The 16284-nt window shown below is 50.6% G+C and overlaps 1 protein-coding gene across 4 annotated transcripts in view; it reads right to left on the minus strand.

The window, feature by feature from the left end:
* Carm1 (coactivator associated arginine methyltransferase 1) overlaps positions 1-15812 on the minus strand; it is a 49687-nt gene extending 33875 nt beyond the window's left edge. For all 4 annotated transcript variants that reach the window (XM_028872485.2, XM_028872484.2, XM_028872483.2 and 1 more), the window contains exon 1: positions 15517-15812. In XM_028872485.2, coding sequence (XP_028728318.1) covers positions 15517-15739 — 223 coding nt within the window. In that variant the 5' untranslated portion in view covers positions 15740-15812. The remainder of the gene's footprint in view (positions 1-15516) is intronic.
* Between the last annotated feature and the right edge of the window lie 472 nt (positions 15813-16284).

The following is a 16284-nucleotide window of genomic DNA, read 5'->3' on the forward strand; positions in this document are numbered from 1 at the left end:
AGGGGAGACCTACTCCAAGCCAGAGACATAAGTGACTTGTGTCACCAGAACCTGAGGAAGCAAAGGAAGCAGGGAGGAGAGCAGCACGAGAGATGTAGACCTGGTGACTAAATGCAGGCTGTGGGACCAAAACAACTGTCACTCACCTTTTGCATTTTTAAAAGCAAGGAGGGGAGAGCTGTGTCTACTGGGATCCTTGGGAGAACATGCCAACCTCAAGGGTATTCAGACAGTGAGAGGCAATCAACAGGGACTGAGGAAATTGGTTCAGTGAGTAAGAATCTTTGCTGATGAAGCCAGAGGACCTGAATTCAAATCCCGATTGCCTACGTAAGAGCTAGGCATGGCCATGAATGCCCATAACCCCAACACTGGCAAGCAGATATAGGTGAATTCCAGGGGCTCACTGACTAGCCATGTGACAGAATCCATAAACTTCAAGTTGACCCTGTTTCAAAAAATAATGTGGAGAGCAATAGAGGAATATCTCTTGATGTTCTTCCTCCTCTGTATGTGTTCTTCGGTACACACAATTGAACACACATATACCACAAGTCAGTGAGGCTGGGGAGTTGTTTCAGTGGGTAAAGCACTAGCCATACAAGTGTGAAGCCCTGGGTTTGTATGAAGAAGCCCCAAAATAGCTTGACCACACAGCAGCCATGACAAGCTTAGGGGCCTAGACACAGCTTCTGTGACAGGCTTACTGGCAGGCAACAACCAGATCCAGGAAAAGCCTTAAGCTGATACCACCCAGGGATCTATCCAGGGGTGAGGAAGTACCTGACATCCCAAACATTCCCACCATTAGATAAGGTGGCCAGATGTCCTTGAGTCTAGCACACACCTATTTTTTGTTTTACAGATACCCCAAGACAACTGTCAGCCAATCAGGGTCCTGGACCCTGGAAATCCCCTCACCCCAACCTCTGCTATAAAAACTCTGCCCCACCTGAGCTCAGGGCTCTCTGCTCTCACTGCTGTGTCAGACAGACAGAGGGATAAAGCTCTGGAGCTTGAAATAAAGGCTCTCTGCTTTTACATGTGGGATTTGGTCTCAGTGGTGATCTTTTAGGGGTCCCCACGATCTGGGCATAACAGTTTGAATCTTCAGAATTCATGTAAGGCTGAACACAGGTGTACCCAGTTGTAAAGCTATAGTCCCAGGGCTCCCAACAGAGATGGGAGGTGGAGACAGGAGAATCCCCAATAGCTTATAAGCCAGCCAGCCTTGGGTGACTGCATATAAGAGACCCTGCCTCAAAATAGGTGAATGGTGGGGGCCAACACCTGAGGTAGTCCTCTGACGTACCTACACATACACATACACACACACACACCACCACCACCACCACCACCACCACACGTACACAACTAAAAAAAAAAAAAGCAATGAATTTCAGTTAAGCACATGGCCAGCCAGGCATGATGGCTGCATCAATAAGGAGAGGCACAAGCACGTGTCTACTATCACCCACCCAGACTCAGTAACAACATCTTTATGGGTGGAGAGGGGAAGTGTCCCTCAAGGGCACCTGACAAGTCCAGAAGGACCCTCCATCTTCCTTTCCAGCTCCTCCTGGGTCTGCAAGACAACCCTCATCTGTCTTTTTTTTGGGGGGGGGAGGGGAGGGGGGGGTCAAGACAGGGTTTCTCTGTATAACTGCCCTGGCTGTCCTGGAACTCACTCTGTAGACCAAGCTGGCCCCAAACTCACTGAGATCCGCCTGACTCTGCCTCCTGAGTGCTGGGATTAAAGAAGTGAGACACCATGCCAAGCCTCCCTGCATCTGTCTTTATTAACCCCCATGCATAACAAGAGCATGCCTTTTTTGTTAGCACTAACCCACGATGGGCATTTGGGCAGCATCCCTCAGTCTCATCCAGTCTGTGCTAATGGGCGGGTTTCTAGAACCTAAATCATTCTCACTGCCACGTGCATGCACACAATGAAAATGAACCCCACCTTGGGGAACATAATTAGCTGAAGCAACAGCCAATAGCATTGAAGGAAAACAGCTTGGTTATATCTTGCCAAACTATGGAAAATGAATGACTTTAAAGAGGTAGACAAAAACATGGGTGCAGGGGAGGGAGCTCTCAGGCTCAGTGCAAAGAGTATAGCCCAGAAAAACAATCTGTACTTGTTCCCAAGAATGGGCATCCTTGAAGCAGAGGACTAGCAGCAGGTGGCTGGAAAGGAGGGGCAGCCTGCACCAACAAAAACTTCCAGAGCAGAGAGACACGCTTGCTGTAGGGGCAGGCTCACTGGCTGACCCTGGGCAGCAGGTTACACGGGTGCTGGATATCCACAACTGTCAAATGCACCAAACTCAATACCCAAGGCCCAGGCAACTTCGTGGTGTTGATTAACAGCCATGAAACAAAAGAAAGAACAAATCAATGAACATACAGAAGATATGAAGGGTCTCCCAGAACCTCCAGGCCCTGCCTCTTAAGGCTACTCTGAAACTTGGTCTCATTTTCCTTTATGAAGCTGCTCATGGGGGGAAGGTTTTGTGGCACACACGTGTGATGCTAACAAGTTGAGCAGGACTGCTACAGTTCAAGGTCAGTATGGGCTACAGAGTGAGACTCTGTCTCAAAAAATTCAAGTGGAGTTGGGTGGTGACGGCGTGTACCTTTAATCCCAGCACTCAGGAGGCAGAGGCAGATGGATTTCTGTGCTGGTCTACAAAGTGAGTTCCAGGACAGCCAGGACTGTTACACAGAGAAACCCTGTGTGTGTGTGTGTGTGTGTGTGTGTGTGTGTGTGTGTGTGTGTGTGTGTGTGTTTCAAGAGGATAGGGGCTCTGAGGAGATGGTTAGTGCATAAAGCACTTGCCATGGAGAAACTAAGGATCCCAAACCCCCAAGTAAACGCTGCATAGACTCAACCGCCCATCTGTAATCCTAGTCCTGGGAGGTGGAGATGGGATCCCTGGGGTGAGCTTCCAGACTAGAGAAATCAGTGAACTCTGGTACAATGAAAAGACCAGCCTCAGTAACTAAAGTGGAAAGTAAGTAATGAGAAGACACCCAGGGTCAACTCCTGGATTGCACACACATGTGTATTCACATGCATACACACACCACATACACACAATGAGTCGGAGATGTAGCTCAGTCGGTAGAGTGCCTGTCTACAGCACACACGATGCCTTGGGTTCTACCTCCAACACCCAAAGAACTGTCACGGTGGCTCACGCCTGTTATTCCAGTACTCAAAAGGCAGAGGCAGAAGTGGGAGAATCAGCAATCCAGGTCATCCTTAGCTACATAGTTAGTTCAAGGACAGCCTAAGCTGAATGAGACCCTATCTCAAAAGCAAAAAACGTTGGGTGATCCCAGCAATCGAAAGGCAAAGACAGGTGGATCTCTTTTTGAGTTTAAGGACAGCTAGAATCACACAGAGAAATCTTGTCTCAACAAAAACAAGCCAGGTGGTGGTGGCCCGCACTTTTAATCCCAGCACTCGAGAGGCAGGGACTCTGTGAGTTTGAGGCCAGCCTGGGCTACAGAGCAAGATCCAGAACAGGCACCAAAACTATACAGAGAAACCCTGTCCTGAAAAAATAAATAAATAGAAATTAATGAAACAAACAAAAAATTCTGTTGGCTTCTAAGCTCAGGGCAGGTGCCAGTGTTAGGTGGGCAAGCCTGGAAGGGCGCTGAAAGACCCATCTTGCTATTTCCAGGACCTTGGATTCTGAAGCTACCCAAACAGTTCTTAAAAAGTTGACAAAGAAGCAGATCCTAGGGCAAATGGCAGCTGGCTGCTATAGACATATATCCCTTTGGGGCCACATGGTGGGCTTATGAACATTATTCACTCACTGGACTAGCCAGGCTCTGAAAGGCCCTTCATATTACTGGAGGACTTAAGAACTCATTCACTTAGCCAAGGTCACAAGGTCATGACTGTCACTCAGGTCCTCAGCAGCTTCTGGCCCAAAGTCAGGAGAGAGGGAGGATAACTTGCCAGCCATGACTCCAGCCCGCTGTGACAGGAACCCCACCCAGCATGATAGAAAACGTGACAGACCACCTTGCTGTCCTCCACCCTCTTGACCTCCCAGCTCTATAGCTAGGCCAGCCTTTTCTCTTAGCCATTAGCTGACATCCTCCTCAGTACCTCTCGGGCCCTATTCCTGTCAGGCACAGAAGGGATGGGGTGTTTGTCCACATCCTCTCTGCCTCCAAAGACAAGAGTCTACTAGAGATGGGGGCTGCATGTGACTTTACAGGACTGTGAGTCTGGAAACAATGTCTAACCTGGCCAAAGCCACCTTCAGCCAGCTGGCCCTCCCCACCACCAAGACACTGAGATCCAAGGAGTCTGAGGCCCAGGACAGCCCTTCACCCTGAGAGGACAAAGGGGCAGTTATCTGAACCTTCCTCCTCCCCATTTCTTCATGCAGGTCACTCTGAAAATAAAAGCTTCTGCCCTGCCTGCTGCCCTTGGCCAAGCTCAACCTAGAACCTCACTCCCAATGCAGGTCTATGAAGCCACCTGGCCACACTCTACCCTAATACTTGATTCTTGTCAGCTTGCCCTCTAGAGAAGAGGTGCAAATTCCATTTTGCAGCAGAGGAAATGGTAGCACAGTCAAAAATATTGAGTATATAGTATATAGGAAAGACCTGACAGTGAGCACTGAGTTCCACTGCGCATGGGCTAACTCTAGGCAACCTTAAGGCTTCTCTAGCAGAGGCCCAATGACCAGCCTCCCTCTAATCTCAGATCTCCATCCTCTGAGTGAACAAGCAAGGTTCAATTTGCTTGTTTTTGCAGTGCTGGGAACAGGAGCCAGGACCTCCAGCATGCCAGGCAGGCATCCCATCACTCAGTAGCTCCAGTCCCAGGCTGGGACAAACAAGCTTAAGTGATTACTGATTTAGTAAGTATAGGACCTCAGATATTTTCAAATCTCCAAGCTGCACAGAGCAGAGATTTTCTGCTAGTGGAAAGCAAGTGCTAGGAGCAGCAGCTCGCTCAGGTGCATGTCCTCCTTGGGGCAATGAATTAAATATGGGCTACACCCATATGGCTGAAAACCTCTACAGACACCACCCTCACCCTGCCCTCGAGAAGCCTGTACCTGTTCACTGGGACGCCATGGCAGCCTCTGGGGCTGGTGGTCTCTCTTGCCTTTCTAAGTTTCTCCCTTTCCCCAAGTATGAGCCCCAACTCAAGCCTGGTCAGCCCTTATTTATGAATTCTTCTCAAAACCTGCTGGAGGGTCTGCCCAGGAGTTCACAGTAACAGCAAGGCCAGCTATAGCGATGAGGATGTGACTGAACCAGGCTCTTAGGCCAAATTCTTAAATGTATTCCTGTCTCCACACTGGCCCTGAGAGGCGCAGCTGTCATCCATCTCTACAAGTGGGAGGGCAAGTGAAGCTCACAGAATGGTCTGGGGTCACAGCCACTGACTTTTGGCCTCATACCTCAGCAAACTGGGTTCAGTCTTAGAGCCCCATGGGCTGGGAGTGCAGCTCACTATATAACACTTGTGTACACCTGTGTGTGCAAGGGCCTTGAGTGAGCTCCCCCAGCACTGCAATAAACACAAAATCTTGAGAGGCTCTCCGAAGATCAGGTTCAGAGTCCTGGGCTGACCTGTCTGAAGTTCCTCCCACCCTCAACTCTCCACCCAGCACAGCTGGGCATGCCCTTTCCACTCACCTCATTTCCTAAGTCTTGTTTCCTGGGTTCTCCAGCAGACCACAGTTACAGAGTGGATGTTCTGGGCAGAAACTACACTGCCACAGACGGTCTCCTGAGCCGTTTCCATTTGCTAAACCAAGCGGATCCCCGGTGGAGTCCCATCCTGGTGAGAACACTCTGCCTGTCCCCTGGTCTAGGCACTCATGCGGAAGCCCAAGGCTCAGGGCTTGCCATTCACAATCTCACCAGGATCTGAGACATAAGGGAATCTAAGGCACAAGCTACAGGTGACATACATTATCCTCCAACTGTCTCCATGACATACTCAGGCAAGCTCAAGTGCATCTATTCGGAAAAATGTCTGACTGAATGAGTTAATTCTGCAAACATACAAGTCAGGTCACAGGACACAGTCCAATGACATGAAAACCAAATTACACCGTCTACTCTTCCATGTCCAAATCACAGGGAGGGCACTGGTTCTCAATTTGTGGGTAAAGACCCTTGGGGGGGGGCACATTTCAGATATTTACATTACGATTCGTAACAGTAGCAAAATTTATAGTTATGAAGTAGAAACAAAATAACTTTATGACTGGGTTCACCACAACATGAGGTGCTGTATTAAAGGGTCTCAGCATTAGGAAGGTTGAGAACCACTAGCTGTAGGGCTTTGGGTCTGGGCATGGCCTGGGTAGGGGTGAAGAGGGTAAGGGCTAGAGGGTTGGAACCTGGAGACCATGGCTATTGTCAGGGAGCTCAAACTCAGCTACCTAAAGGGAAGGGCTGGGCTTAATGAGGAAACATTATCCACACATAAGAAAGGACACCTGAGTTCAAAGAGCTGCTCTATGGGAGGTACCAAATCAGAGCAACTTGGGGGGGACATCACACCTCAGTGGACTCAAGGCCTGTAGGCTAGGGCTGACATCCAGGACAGCTGCTCAGAAGCACAAGGTCAGATTTTGATGTGAAATCCTCCCATCCATCCATCCATCCATCCATCCATCCATCCATCCATCCATCCATCAACATGGGGGAGGGGTGTTGGAGAGTACTGGCTGCTCTTGCAGAAGACCTGGGTTCAACTCCCAACACTGACATGATGACTCACAACCTCCTATCATCACAGTTCCAGGGGATCTGACAGCCTCTTCTGACCTCTACCAGTTCCAGGCACCGATGTAAAGCATATACATATATGCATACATCCATAAAGTAAACAAAACAAAACACCTCAAGATGTTTACTTATGAGCGGACAGACTACCACGTGCCAGGGTCCATGTGTGGAGGTCAGAAGACAACTTGTGGGAGTCAGTTCTCTCCTTCCCACGTCTGAGTCCCAGGGTTCAACTCACCCCATCAGGCTTGGCAGCAGGCACCTTACCCAGCAAGCCACCTCACCAGCCTTGATTTGCTCTTTATCCAAACTCCGTGAGTCAGTCCATTTGGTGGTTCAATAATAAATTTGTATCTAAAGTCTTTACTAAAAATACTTTTTACATTTATTTATGTGTATGATGTTTTGCCAGCATGTATACATGTGTACTATGCATGTACATGTATAAATGTGCACTTTTGCCTGTGGAGGTAAGAAGAGGGTCTCAGATCACCTGGAACTGGAGTTATGGGTGTTTATGAGTCACCATGTGGGAGCTGGGAATCAAACCCAGGTCTTCTGCAAGAGCAACAAGTGCTCTTTTTGTTGTTGTTTTGTTTTTCAAGACAGGGTTTCTCTGTGTAACAGCCCTGGCTGTCCTTGAACTTGCTTTGTAGACCAGGCTGGTCTCGAACTCGGTGATGCACCTGCCTCTGCCTCCTGAGTGCTGAGATTAAAGGTGTGAGCCACCACTGCCTGGCTTACAACAAGTGCTCTTAACAGCTGAGCCAACTCTCTAGGCCCTGTAAAACATTTTGGAAAAAGAAATGGTGGCCAGAGAGATGGCTCAGTGTCTAAATGCTTATCATGCAAGCATGAGTGCCTGAGTTTGATCCCCCAGAACCCAAGTAAAAACCACGCTGGCTGTGGTGGTGAGTTCCAGTAATCCCAATGCTGGGGAGTCCCAGACACGAGTATTCCTGGGCCGGCCAACCCAGCCTACCTGACAAGTTCCAGGCCAGTGAGAAATGTTATTTCAAAAAAAGAACTACAAGCTAGGAATATTCCTTAGTTGATAAAGTACTTGCCATGTAAGCCTAAGGTGTTGAATTTAGTCCCTAGAAGCCAGGTAGAAAGACTCAGTGTGGTGGTTTATAACCCCAGGCCAGTGAGCAACCTTGTCTTGAAAAGGCACCAAGCCCCGAGGAATGATACCAAAGGTGTCCCCCGCGCCTCCCCACACACACAAGGAATGGCACCCAGGGTTTACCGGCCTTGCAGGCACACTTTCTTATGCACCTGCGAACATCATGCATGCCCTCAGACACACCCCCCAAAAAAAAAAAGAAAAAAAGAAATGACAAAGGGAAGCATGGCAGGCATGGTCATGCACACCTGTAATTCCAGCTATGAAGGAGGCAGAGGCAGGAAGCTCAAGACTAACCTGGGCTACAGAGCAGAGGGCGGAGGTGTAGAAAGCATAGCAGTGTGCAGATGGCCCCATCCCAGTACCAAAAGCACTTTTCCCTGTGGGACAAGGAAAAGGAAAATTGGAGTCAGCCTGGACTCGAGTTTTGAGGGACCCTGAGGGCAGGTTATTAAGAACCCTCCTCCAGGGGTCTAGGGTCTAACCTTTTGTTGCTCCTTCCCTAACACCGCGAGTGGAATTCTTTTGTTCTGGAACACAAGTTCTGAGCTCAAAGAACAACTCTGTGGAGTTGGTTCTCTCCTTCCACCTTCCATGGGTCGCAGGGTTCCATGGGAAGCCTTACCTGCTGAACCACCTTGACGGCCCTACGGGACTTCTGCCCCACACCCCATCAACCCCTGCCAACCTCACACGATGTCCAAGAGCACGAAAAAGGAGATGCCGCCTTGTGTAAGTGGCTGCTGCCCGGACACACACTACACTGTCTCCACGTCATCTGTTGGCCTGCAGGGCGCAGGAAGAAGAACTGCAGAGCACAGGCCATCATCTCAGCACATCAACCAGCACGCGGCCTGCTTGGTCACCAGCAAAACAGGACCACAACTCCCAACCTCACAGGGCTTTCCATTTCTTTTTTAGATCTACTTATTTATGTGCATGAGTGTTTTGCCTACGTGTATATGTGTGTGTGTGTGTGTGTGTGTGTGTGTGTGTGTGTGTACTGTGTGTGTGTGTACTGTGTGTGCCCACAATCAGAAAGGGGTGCTGGCTCCTCTGGAACTGGAATTACAAATGGTTATAAGCCATTATGTAGGTGCTAGGAAGCAAACCTAGGTCCCCTGGAAGAGCAACAAGTGTTTTCTTAACCCCTGAGCCATTTCCCCAGAAATTTCACCATCACCCTCCATCAAAAATTTTTGAGTTTCTCACTGTAGTCCAGGCTGGCCAAGAACTCACTATATACTGCTGTGGATATTGCTATATGTAAATAAATCTGATTGGTCGATAGCCAGACAGGAAGGGACTAACAGAGAGGAAAATTGAGGTAGGAGGAAGGAGAAGGGAGACTGCCTGGAGCCGCTGCCAGGACAAGGAAGATGTAAGGTACCAGTGAGCCGAGCCACGTAGCAAAGTATAGATTAATAGAAAAGGGCTAAATATAAGAGTGAGAACTAGACAATGATAGGCCTGAGCTAATGGCCAAGCAGTTTAAATAATGTAAGAGTCTGTGTCTTTATTTTATAAGTGGGTTCCGGGACTGGTGGAACTTGGGAGCTGGAGAGAAGCTCTCCAGCTACAATATACCCCAGGCTGGATTCCAATTTCAGGCGATCTTCCTGTCTCAGCACTAGGATTCTAGACGTGAGTCCCAGCCAGTCTCACCAGGCTTTTTAAAGACCAGTAGTGACACACACAGAAGGCCATCATCTATAGGCCAACGGGCCCATGCCACCCAGAAAGTGTACCCTTATTTTAAGGCCTGACCCACAGACTTGGCCTGTCCCAAGTCTGGCTGAGGCCACATTTCTTTTTTTATTTTTTTGAAACAGGGTCTCAGGTAGCATAGGCTGGCCTTGAATTCAACATGTAGCCAAGGCCGACTTTAAACTTCTGGTCCATTCACTGGGCTTGCACACACGTGTTTATGTGGTTCCATTCACTGGGATGAGCCCAGTGCTGCCTCCAGCTCGCTCCTCCCTCACTCCCCGCCCCTTTCTCTGTGCTCTCTCTCTCTCTCTCTCTCTCTCTCTCTCTCTCTCCTCTCTCTCTCTCCTCCCTCCCTCCCTCCCTCCTCCCTCCCTCCCTCCCTCCCCAGATAGGGTTTCTCTGTGTAACTCTGGCTGTCTTAGAACTCTGCAGACCAGGCTGACCTCGAACTCAGAGATCCGCCTGCCTCTGCCTCCTGAGTGCTGGGATTAAAGGCGTGCGCCACCGCCCAGCTTGCCTCATTCTTTCATCCCAGGGTTTACACGTTTTTGCTGTTAAGGACCCACAAATAAATACTACAGGTTTTATAGGACAAGATGGTCCTGGCTAAGTATTCTTTGTGGACTGGTGATTTTTTTCCAACCCCTACAAACTGTAAATGTTTTTTTAGATCTGACTGTATAAAAATAGGCCATAGGCTCCATTTTGCCAACAGGCAGTGGTTTATGCTGTTCTTTCCCTGACAGATCCCAAGGTCAAGCACTTGAGTTGGACAACAGGAGCTCATGCAGAGCCTGGTATAAAGTAAGTACAAAATAAATGACAACAGCCATAAGCAATGCAGGTGACAGAAGATCATCTTCCTGGTATTGCTAACTTTTCAACTTCCTTTTATCTTGTCAATGTGGCAGACCAAACCTGGGTTCATAACAAATGCTCAGGAGATGGTAGAGGGGAGTCACAACGGCCCCTGATTCTATGACTTCAGTCTAGCTGTATCACAAGTCTGACCTTGAACTCACTATGTAGCCTAGACTGGCCTTGAACTGCAGATCCTCCTGCCTCAGCCTCCCCAGGGCTGGGATTACAGGTGTACAGCAGCATGCCTGGTTGATGCAGGGTTATGCAAGACTGTTTAATGCATGTTAGGCAAACACTCTACTGTCTGAGTACAGCCCAGAGGGGTTTCTTCCCGCCTTTCCACACTGGATGTCCTCTCACCAAAATGACATCAGCCCTTGCTTATCAGACAGGCAAAGCATCTCTTCCTAAGGGGTTAAGGAGCAAGCAGGACATCATCCAAACTCATTCTTGCTGACTAAGACAGAAAAATGACCTGGGCATCTCCAGATGAGATGGTGCCAGGCTGAGCAACTGAAAGTCAACTCTGCTCTCCTCCTAGCCAGCCCAGGCTGGGCTTTTCTGAGACACAGCTTCCTTCAAGGGGTGGCAGCCTATATTCCTGTAGAGGCCATGCCAACACTTCCTCAAGACCGAGGAAAGCCCATGCCAGGGAGAGTGGCCTGGTTACAGTAGCTGCCTGCCATGTGGCCAATCCCCATGGATAACAGCCAGAGTTACTTCAAATGACTAGGAGAGTTGAGAAGGATAACCACTCTGCAGGGGGACCAGAAGAGGACCTTCTGGAGCTAGCTGCCACACTTCCCAATGAAGGGCACAGCTGCCCAGAAACAGAGGCCCAAGAATTGCTCTCCCATCAAGGGTACAAAACTAAGGGGCATCCTAGAAAACCAGCTCTTCCTATGCTACCCTGATGGCTGGGGCTGAGGCTCGGCAGGCAGAAGGTCTGCCTGCTACACACAAGGTTCCATCCTCAGCACAGCATAAACCAGCATGGTGCTGCATGTCTGTACTCCCAGCCCTGGAGAGACTGGGGACAAGAGGATCTGGGACTGAAGGTCATCAGCTACATTGTGTATCTGAAGTCAGTTTTAGCAACATAAGACTTTGTCTCAAAATATTAGTAACAATAATATAGAAATAACATCTGTAAAAAATGTTCTTGGGTGTGGATGTGATCTAAATACATTGTATTCACATGTGTAATTACCAAAGAACATAAAATTGAGAAATACTGTTGACAAATACTCGCTACAATCCCCTGCCCTAGAAGCCCTTTTCTTCTTCCAGCCCTTCAGCCCCAGAGGGACACGGACTATGGGCAGAGAAGTGCTGCTGCAGAGACACAGGCACAGGCCGCTCCTGAGGCCAACTAAAGGCTAGGGGACTGACCAGCACCTGTCAGACTCCAGAGTTTAGTTCAGGCCCTTCGAGGACCCACAGACATCCTTCAACATTTGAAGTAATACAAGATTCCTGTGGCCAGGCAGTGGTGGCATATGCCTTTAATCCCAGCACTTGGGAGACAGAGGCAGAAGGATCTCTGGGAGTTCGAGGTCAGCCTGGTCTACAGAGCTAGTTCCAGGACAGCCAGGGCTACACAGAGAACCCCTGACTCCAAAAACTTTAAAAGAAAATTCCTTCTGGTATTCTGACAAACCCTCCTTACAGCCTATGTACAAATTCAGATCCTGGGGACTGCAAACACAAGTTGGCTGGAAGCATGCAGGCTCATAATGAACAGGTCAGTGTCCTTCAGCTTGACCAAAGCATCGAGGCCCCAAGAAGTCTCTACATGAGACCATCTCAAGACAAAACAAAAACAAAATTAGGAAAACAAGTACACGGAGGCAAATAAGAAGCCACAGGAAGTAAGGGGTGCTTAGAGTTTGGTTACAGAAAGTCAAGGAGTGCCTGGAGCCAGTGGAACCTGTAAGAGGGCAATCTTCTTCCCTCCAGCCCAGAGGGAAAGTGGCCTTGTGACACCTTGATTTCAGAATGTGACCAGGAAACGAGAGTATATCTCTACTGCTCTAAGCCACCAAATTTGTGGTCATTTGTTACAGAGACCATTGGAAATCTACACACCCAGCTTTGACTTGCCTTCAGAACCCATGTTTAACCACACCCCAAAGTCAGGAATGGTAGGTACAAGTCTATAATCCCAGCAGGAAGTGGAAGAAGCATGATGTTCAAGGCCACCTTAGACTACACAGCAAGTTCAAGGCCAGCTCGGAAAGCACAGGGTTATCTCAAAAATGGCTCGGTGGGTAAGGGCACTTGCTACCAAGTCTGATGAGTTTGATTCCCAGGACCCAGAGGGTAGAAAGAGAGAACCAACTCCTGCAAGTTGTCCTCTGACCTCCACATTCTCACTGTAACATGATACACCGCCCCACACACACATAAATAAATATATGTAATAAAAAAGGGGTGAAATCTTCACACCACCCCAATGTCATTTTAGCCTAGAGCAGTCACGATCCCTTTGAGGGTCACATATCAGATTTTGTTGTTGTTTTTCGAGACAGGGTTTCTCTGTGTAGTTTTTGGTGCCTTTCCTGGATCTCGCTCTGTAGACCAGGCTGGCCTCGAACTCACAGAGATCCGCCTGCCTCTGCCTCCCGAGTGCTGGGATTAAAGGCGTGCACCACTGCCTGGCACATACCAGTTTTTTACATTACGATTCCTAACAGTTGCAAAATTACAGGTAGGAAGTAGCAACAAAATAATTTTATGGTTGGGGGTCACTACAACATAAGGAAGTGTATTAGAGAGTCACAGCATGAGGAAGGTCGAGAACCACTGGCTTAGAGGTTGAAAATTCTTTCTGGCCCCAAAAATATATCTGGGACTGAGGATTTTGAGAAACATATGACTTTTTCCTCAACATCACTTTACATATACATATGCACACATAGATGTGCATATATATGTGTGTATATGTATTTCTGTATAACTTTCAACACTGTCAGGATTTGTGGGAAGAGAGAATCAGCCTCTCAAGGAGTACAGACTGGCTTGAACTTCCGCTCCTTTCATCCACCTCACTTGCGCTCAGGTTACAGGTGTATGTATAACCACTTGCCTTTCTGAAGACAAGACCTCACTTTGTAGCCAGGCTGCTCTTAAACTGAGCTCCTCCTACAGCCAGGCATGGTAGCACACGCCTTTAATCCCAGCACTTGGGAGGCAGAAGAAGGATCTCTGTGAGTTCGAGGCCAGCCTGGCATATATAACTAGCTACAGGACAGCCAGGACTACACAGAAGGATCCTGTCTCAAAAACAAAACACTGAGTTTCTCCTGCTTCAGTGTCCCAAATGCTGGGATACAGGTCCACACTACCACACCTGGCACTTGAGGATTGTTTTTTGGGGCTTTGGTGGTACTGGGAAATCTAGCCCGAGGCCTCAAACTACCAGGCAAATGTTCTACCTGAGCTCTATCCCTAGTCTATGATCATCTTTCTTATTTTTATTTCACTGCTGGGAACAGAACCCATAATCTCACCCATGCTGAGCCCCCAGGCAACTTAGATAATTACAACAAAACAAGACCACAAACTGTCAAGATTCTCCTGGAATAAGATGATCGTCTCAGAACAGAAGAAAGTGGGTGTAAGGGATTATATGGGAACTAACAACTATGTAAACATAATAAATTCTATAAATAAAGTGTTTTTGTCAAGTTCACAACCCAAGCCACCCAGAACTCTGTCTTGGTGACTGAGGCAGGATCTGCCCACAGCACCCAACCTATACTCAAGCTTTCAGCCCTCCTACTTCAGCTTACCAAGTGTTGGGCCCACAGGCTGGCACTACCACATCCAACGTCCCAGAACACTTTCCAGGGTAGGCCCTGGTACCTCGCTTAGAGGTCTGGGGTCCTGCAGGGCTTCACTTCCTTACCAGTCTTAAATTCCAAATCTGTGAAATTCCCCTTTCCCTGTATGGTCAAGGAGATCCCAGCTCTGCCCAAGCCCCCAAAGGTGCCCCACTTTTGGGCACCAGACACACTCGTTTCTCCTGTGTTTTCAAAGTCAAGGCAGAGAGGAGAAGTGAACAACTGCTACACACATTTCTCTTCCCAACACTCCATTACCAAGGAGGGAGGGAATTCCCACAGGCCAAAACCAGTCCGTTCCTCCTTGGTGGCCCCTTAAGAGCATCCGTGTACGAAACCCTGGGAGACAAAGACCATGAAACAGAATAGCAAAATGCCAGTGAGGAATCAGCCAGAAGAAAGAGTAACAAGAGAAAGAATGAAAGGTGGAACCACAAAGCTTGGGGGGAGGGGTTTGCCCTTCGCAAACACTGATTTTCCCCCCTTTATTTCCCCCACTGAAATGTCAGTTTTTGAAGCAGCTTCTGATAATGTCACCAGCTTCTCACGTCCTTAAAAAAGGAGACAGGAGGCGCGTGGCGACGGAGGTGGTGTTACCTCTTGACTTCTAAAGCCGGCCATCAGCAAACCGGCCTTTCCCCTCTTCCACGTTTCCATGGGGGATGGGGGCGGGAATCTTGATCTGTCCCCAGTTCTAAAGTTTACCAATCGAGGTATGTGTGTGTGTGCGGGGGCGGGGGGGGATCCCGAATCCCAAGTCCTCCTCCACAAGGGCGGCACCCAGCCTTCCTGGGGCTCCACACTGAAAGCCACTTTTCAAATGTCCGTGTGAGTGTGTAGAGGATGTCCCCTGAGAAGAGATCCACAAACCACACCCGCGCGAGAGCCCTCTCGATCGTCCCCTCTCCGGTCCCTCCGGCATTATCCCCCCCGAATCCTCGGGGCCCCACTTCCTGCCACGCGCCCCCCCCCCCGCAAATCTCAGGCCCCCGACTGTTTCCCGCGCCCCTCTTCGGGCTCCTCGGTCCCCGCGCACGCCTTCTTTGCCATCTCGCCCGCGGGCTGAGAGAGCCGCGTGCACTGGCTCGGCTCGAGTCCCCCCGCCCGCCCGCCCGCCCCTCCCCCGGCGCCCGCGCTGCCGGCCTCGTGCGCCGCCGTCCCCAGGGTGTCCCCAGCACTCACGACTGTAGAGGGCGATGCCCGCCGCGTCGGGTCCGGCGCGCACCTCGAGGCGCAGCGCCTGCTGCTCCGCGTGCCGCTGGATCTCGCCGTTCGCGTCGCCGATAGTGAGGAGGCGGGCGCCGGGGAACACCGACACTGTCGCGCAGGGCCCCGCGCCGCCCGGGCCCGCCACCCCCGCGCTCCCCGCACCCGGCCCCACGGCCGTCGCTGCCGCCGCTGCCATCTTAGGTCCGGCTCCAGGCCCCGCTGCCACCACCGCCACCGCCACCGCCACCGCCGCACCCGGGCCCAGGCCGCCGCCGCCGCCGCCGCGCAGGCCGAGGCCGAGGCCGAGGCTGGCAGCGCGCCGCCTGCCGGCCACGCGCCGCCTCGCCGCCGCCGCCACGGGCCGGCTCGGTGGCGCAGCGCCACCTGCTGGCGCCTGAGGGAGCCCGGCGAGAGCGAGCACGACGTGGGTGGGGCCGGCCCCACCCCGCGGGAACGGTCGCCGCTTTGTGAGGTGGCTTAGCCTCCCCGGGACGCCGGGGCGAAGGACCCTACGTCGGGAGGCGGTGCTTGGCGCTATGGCACGCCCCCAGGGGCGCTAAGCTCCGCCCCGAGGCCGCGTTGCGTGAGAAGCGGCGCTTTGTGCCACGGCGCAGCAGCTCCGGAGAGATGGGCAGGGCATGCGTCAGGAGGCGGTGCTTGGCCGCTCGGGCACGCCCCCGGAAGGACCGGGAGGCCCCGCCCCTCCGGGCCGGCGTTTTGTGAACCACGGCGCTTTGGACC

The sequence above is a fragment of the Peromyscus leucopus genome, chromosome 7 (genome assembly GCF_004664715.2).
Source record: "Peromyscus leucopus breed LL Stock chromosome 7, UCI_PerLeu_2.1, whole genome shotgun sequence".
NCBI classification, from domain to species: domain Eukaryota; kingdom Metazoa; phylum Chordata; class Mammalia; order Rodentia; family Cricetidae; genus Peromyscus; species Peromyscus leucopus.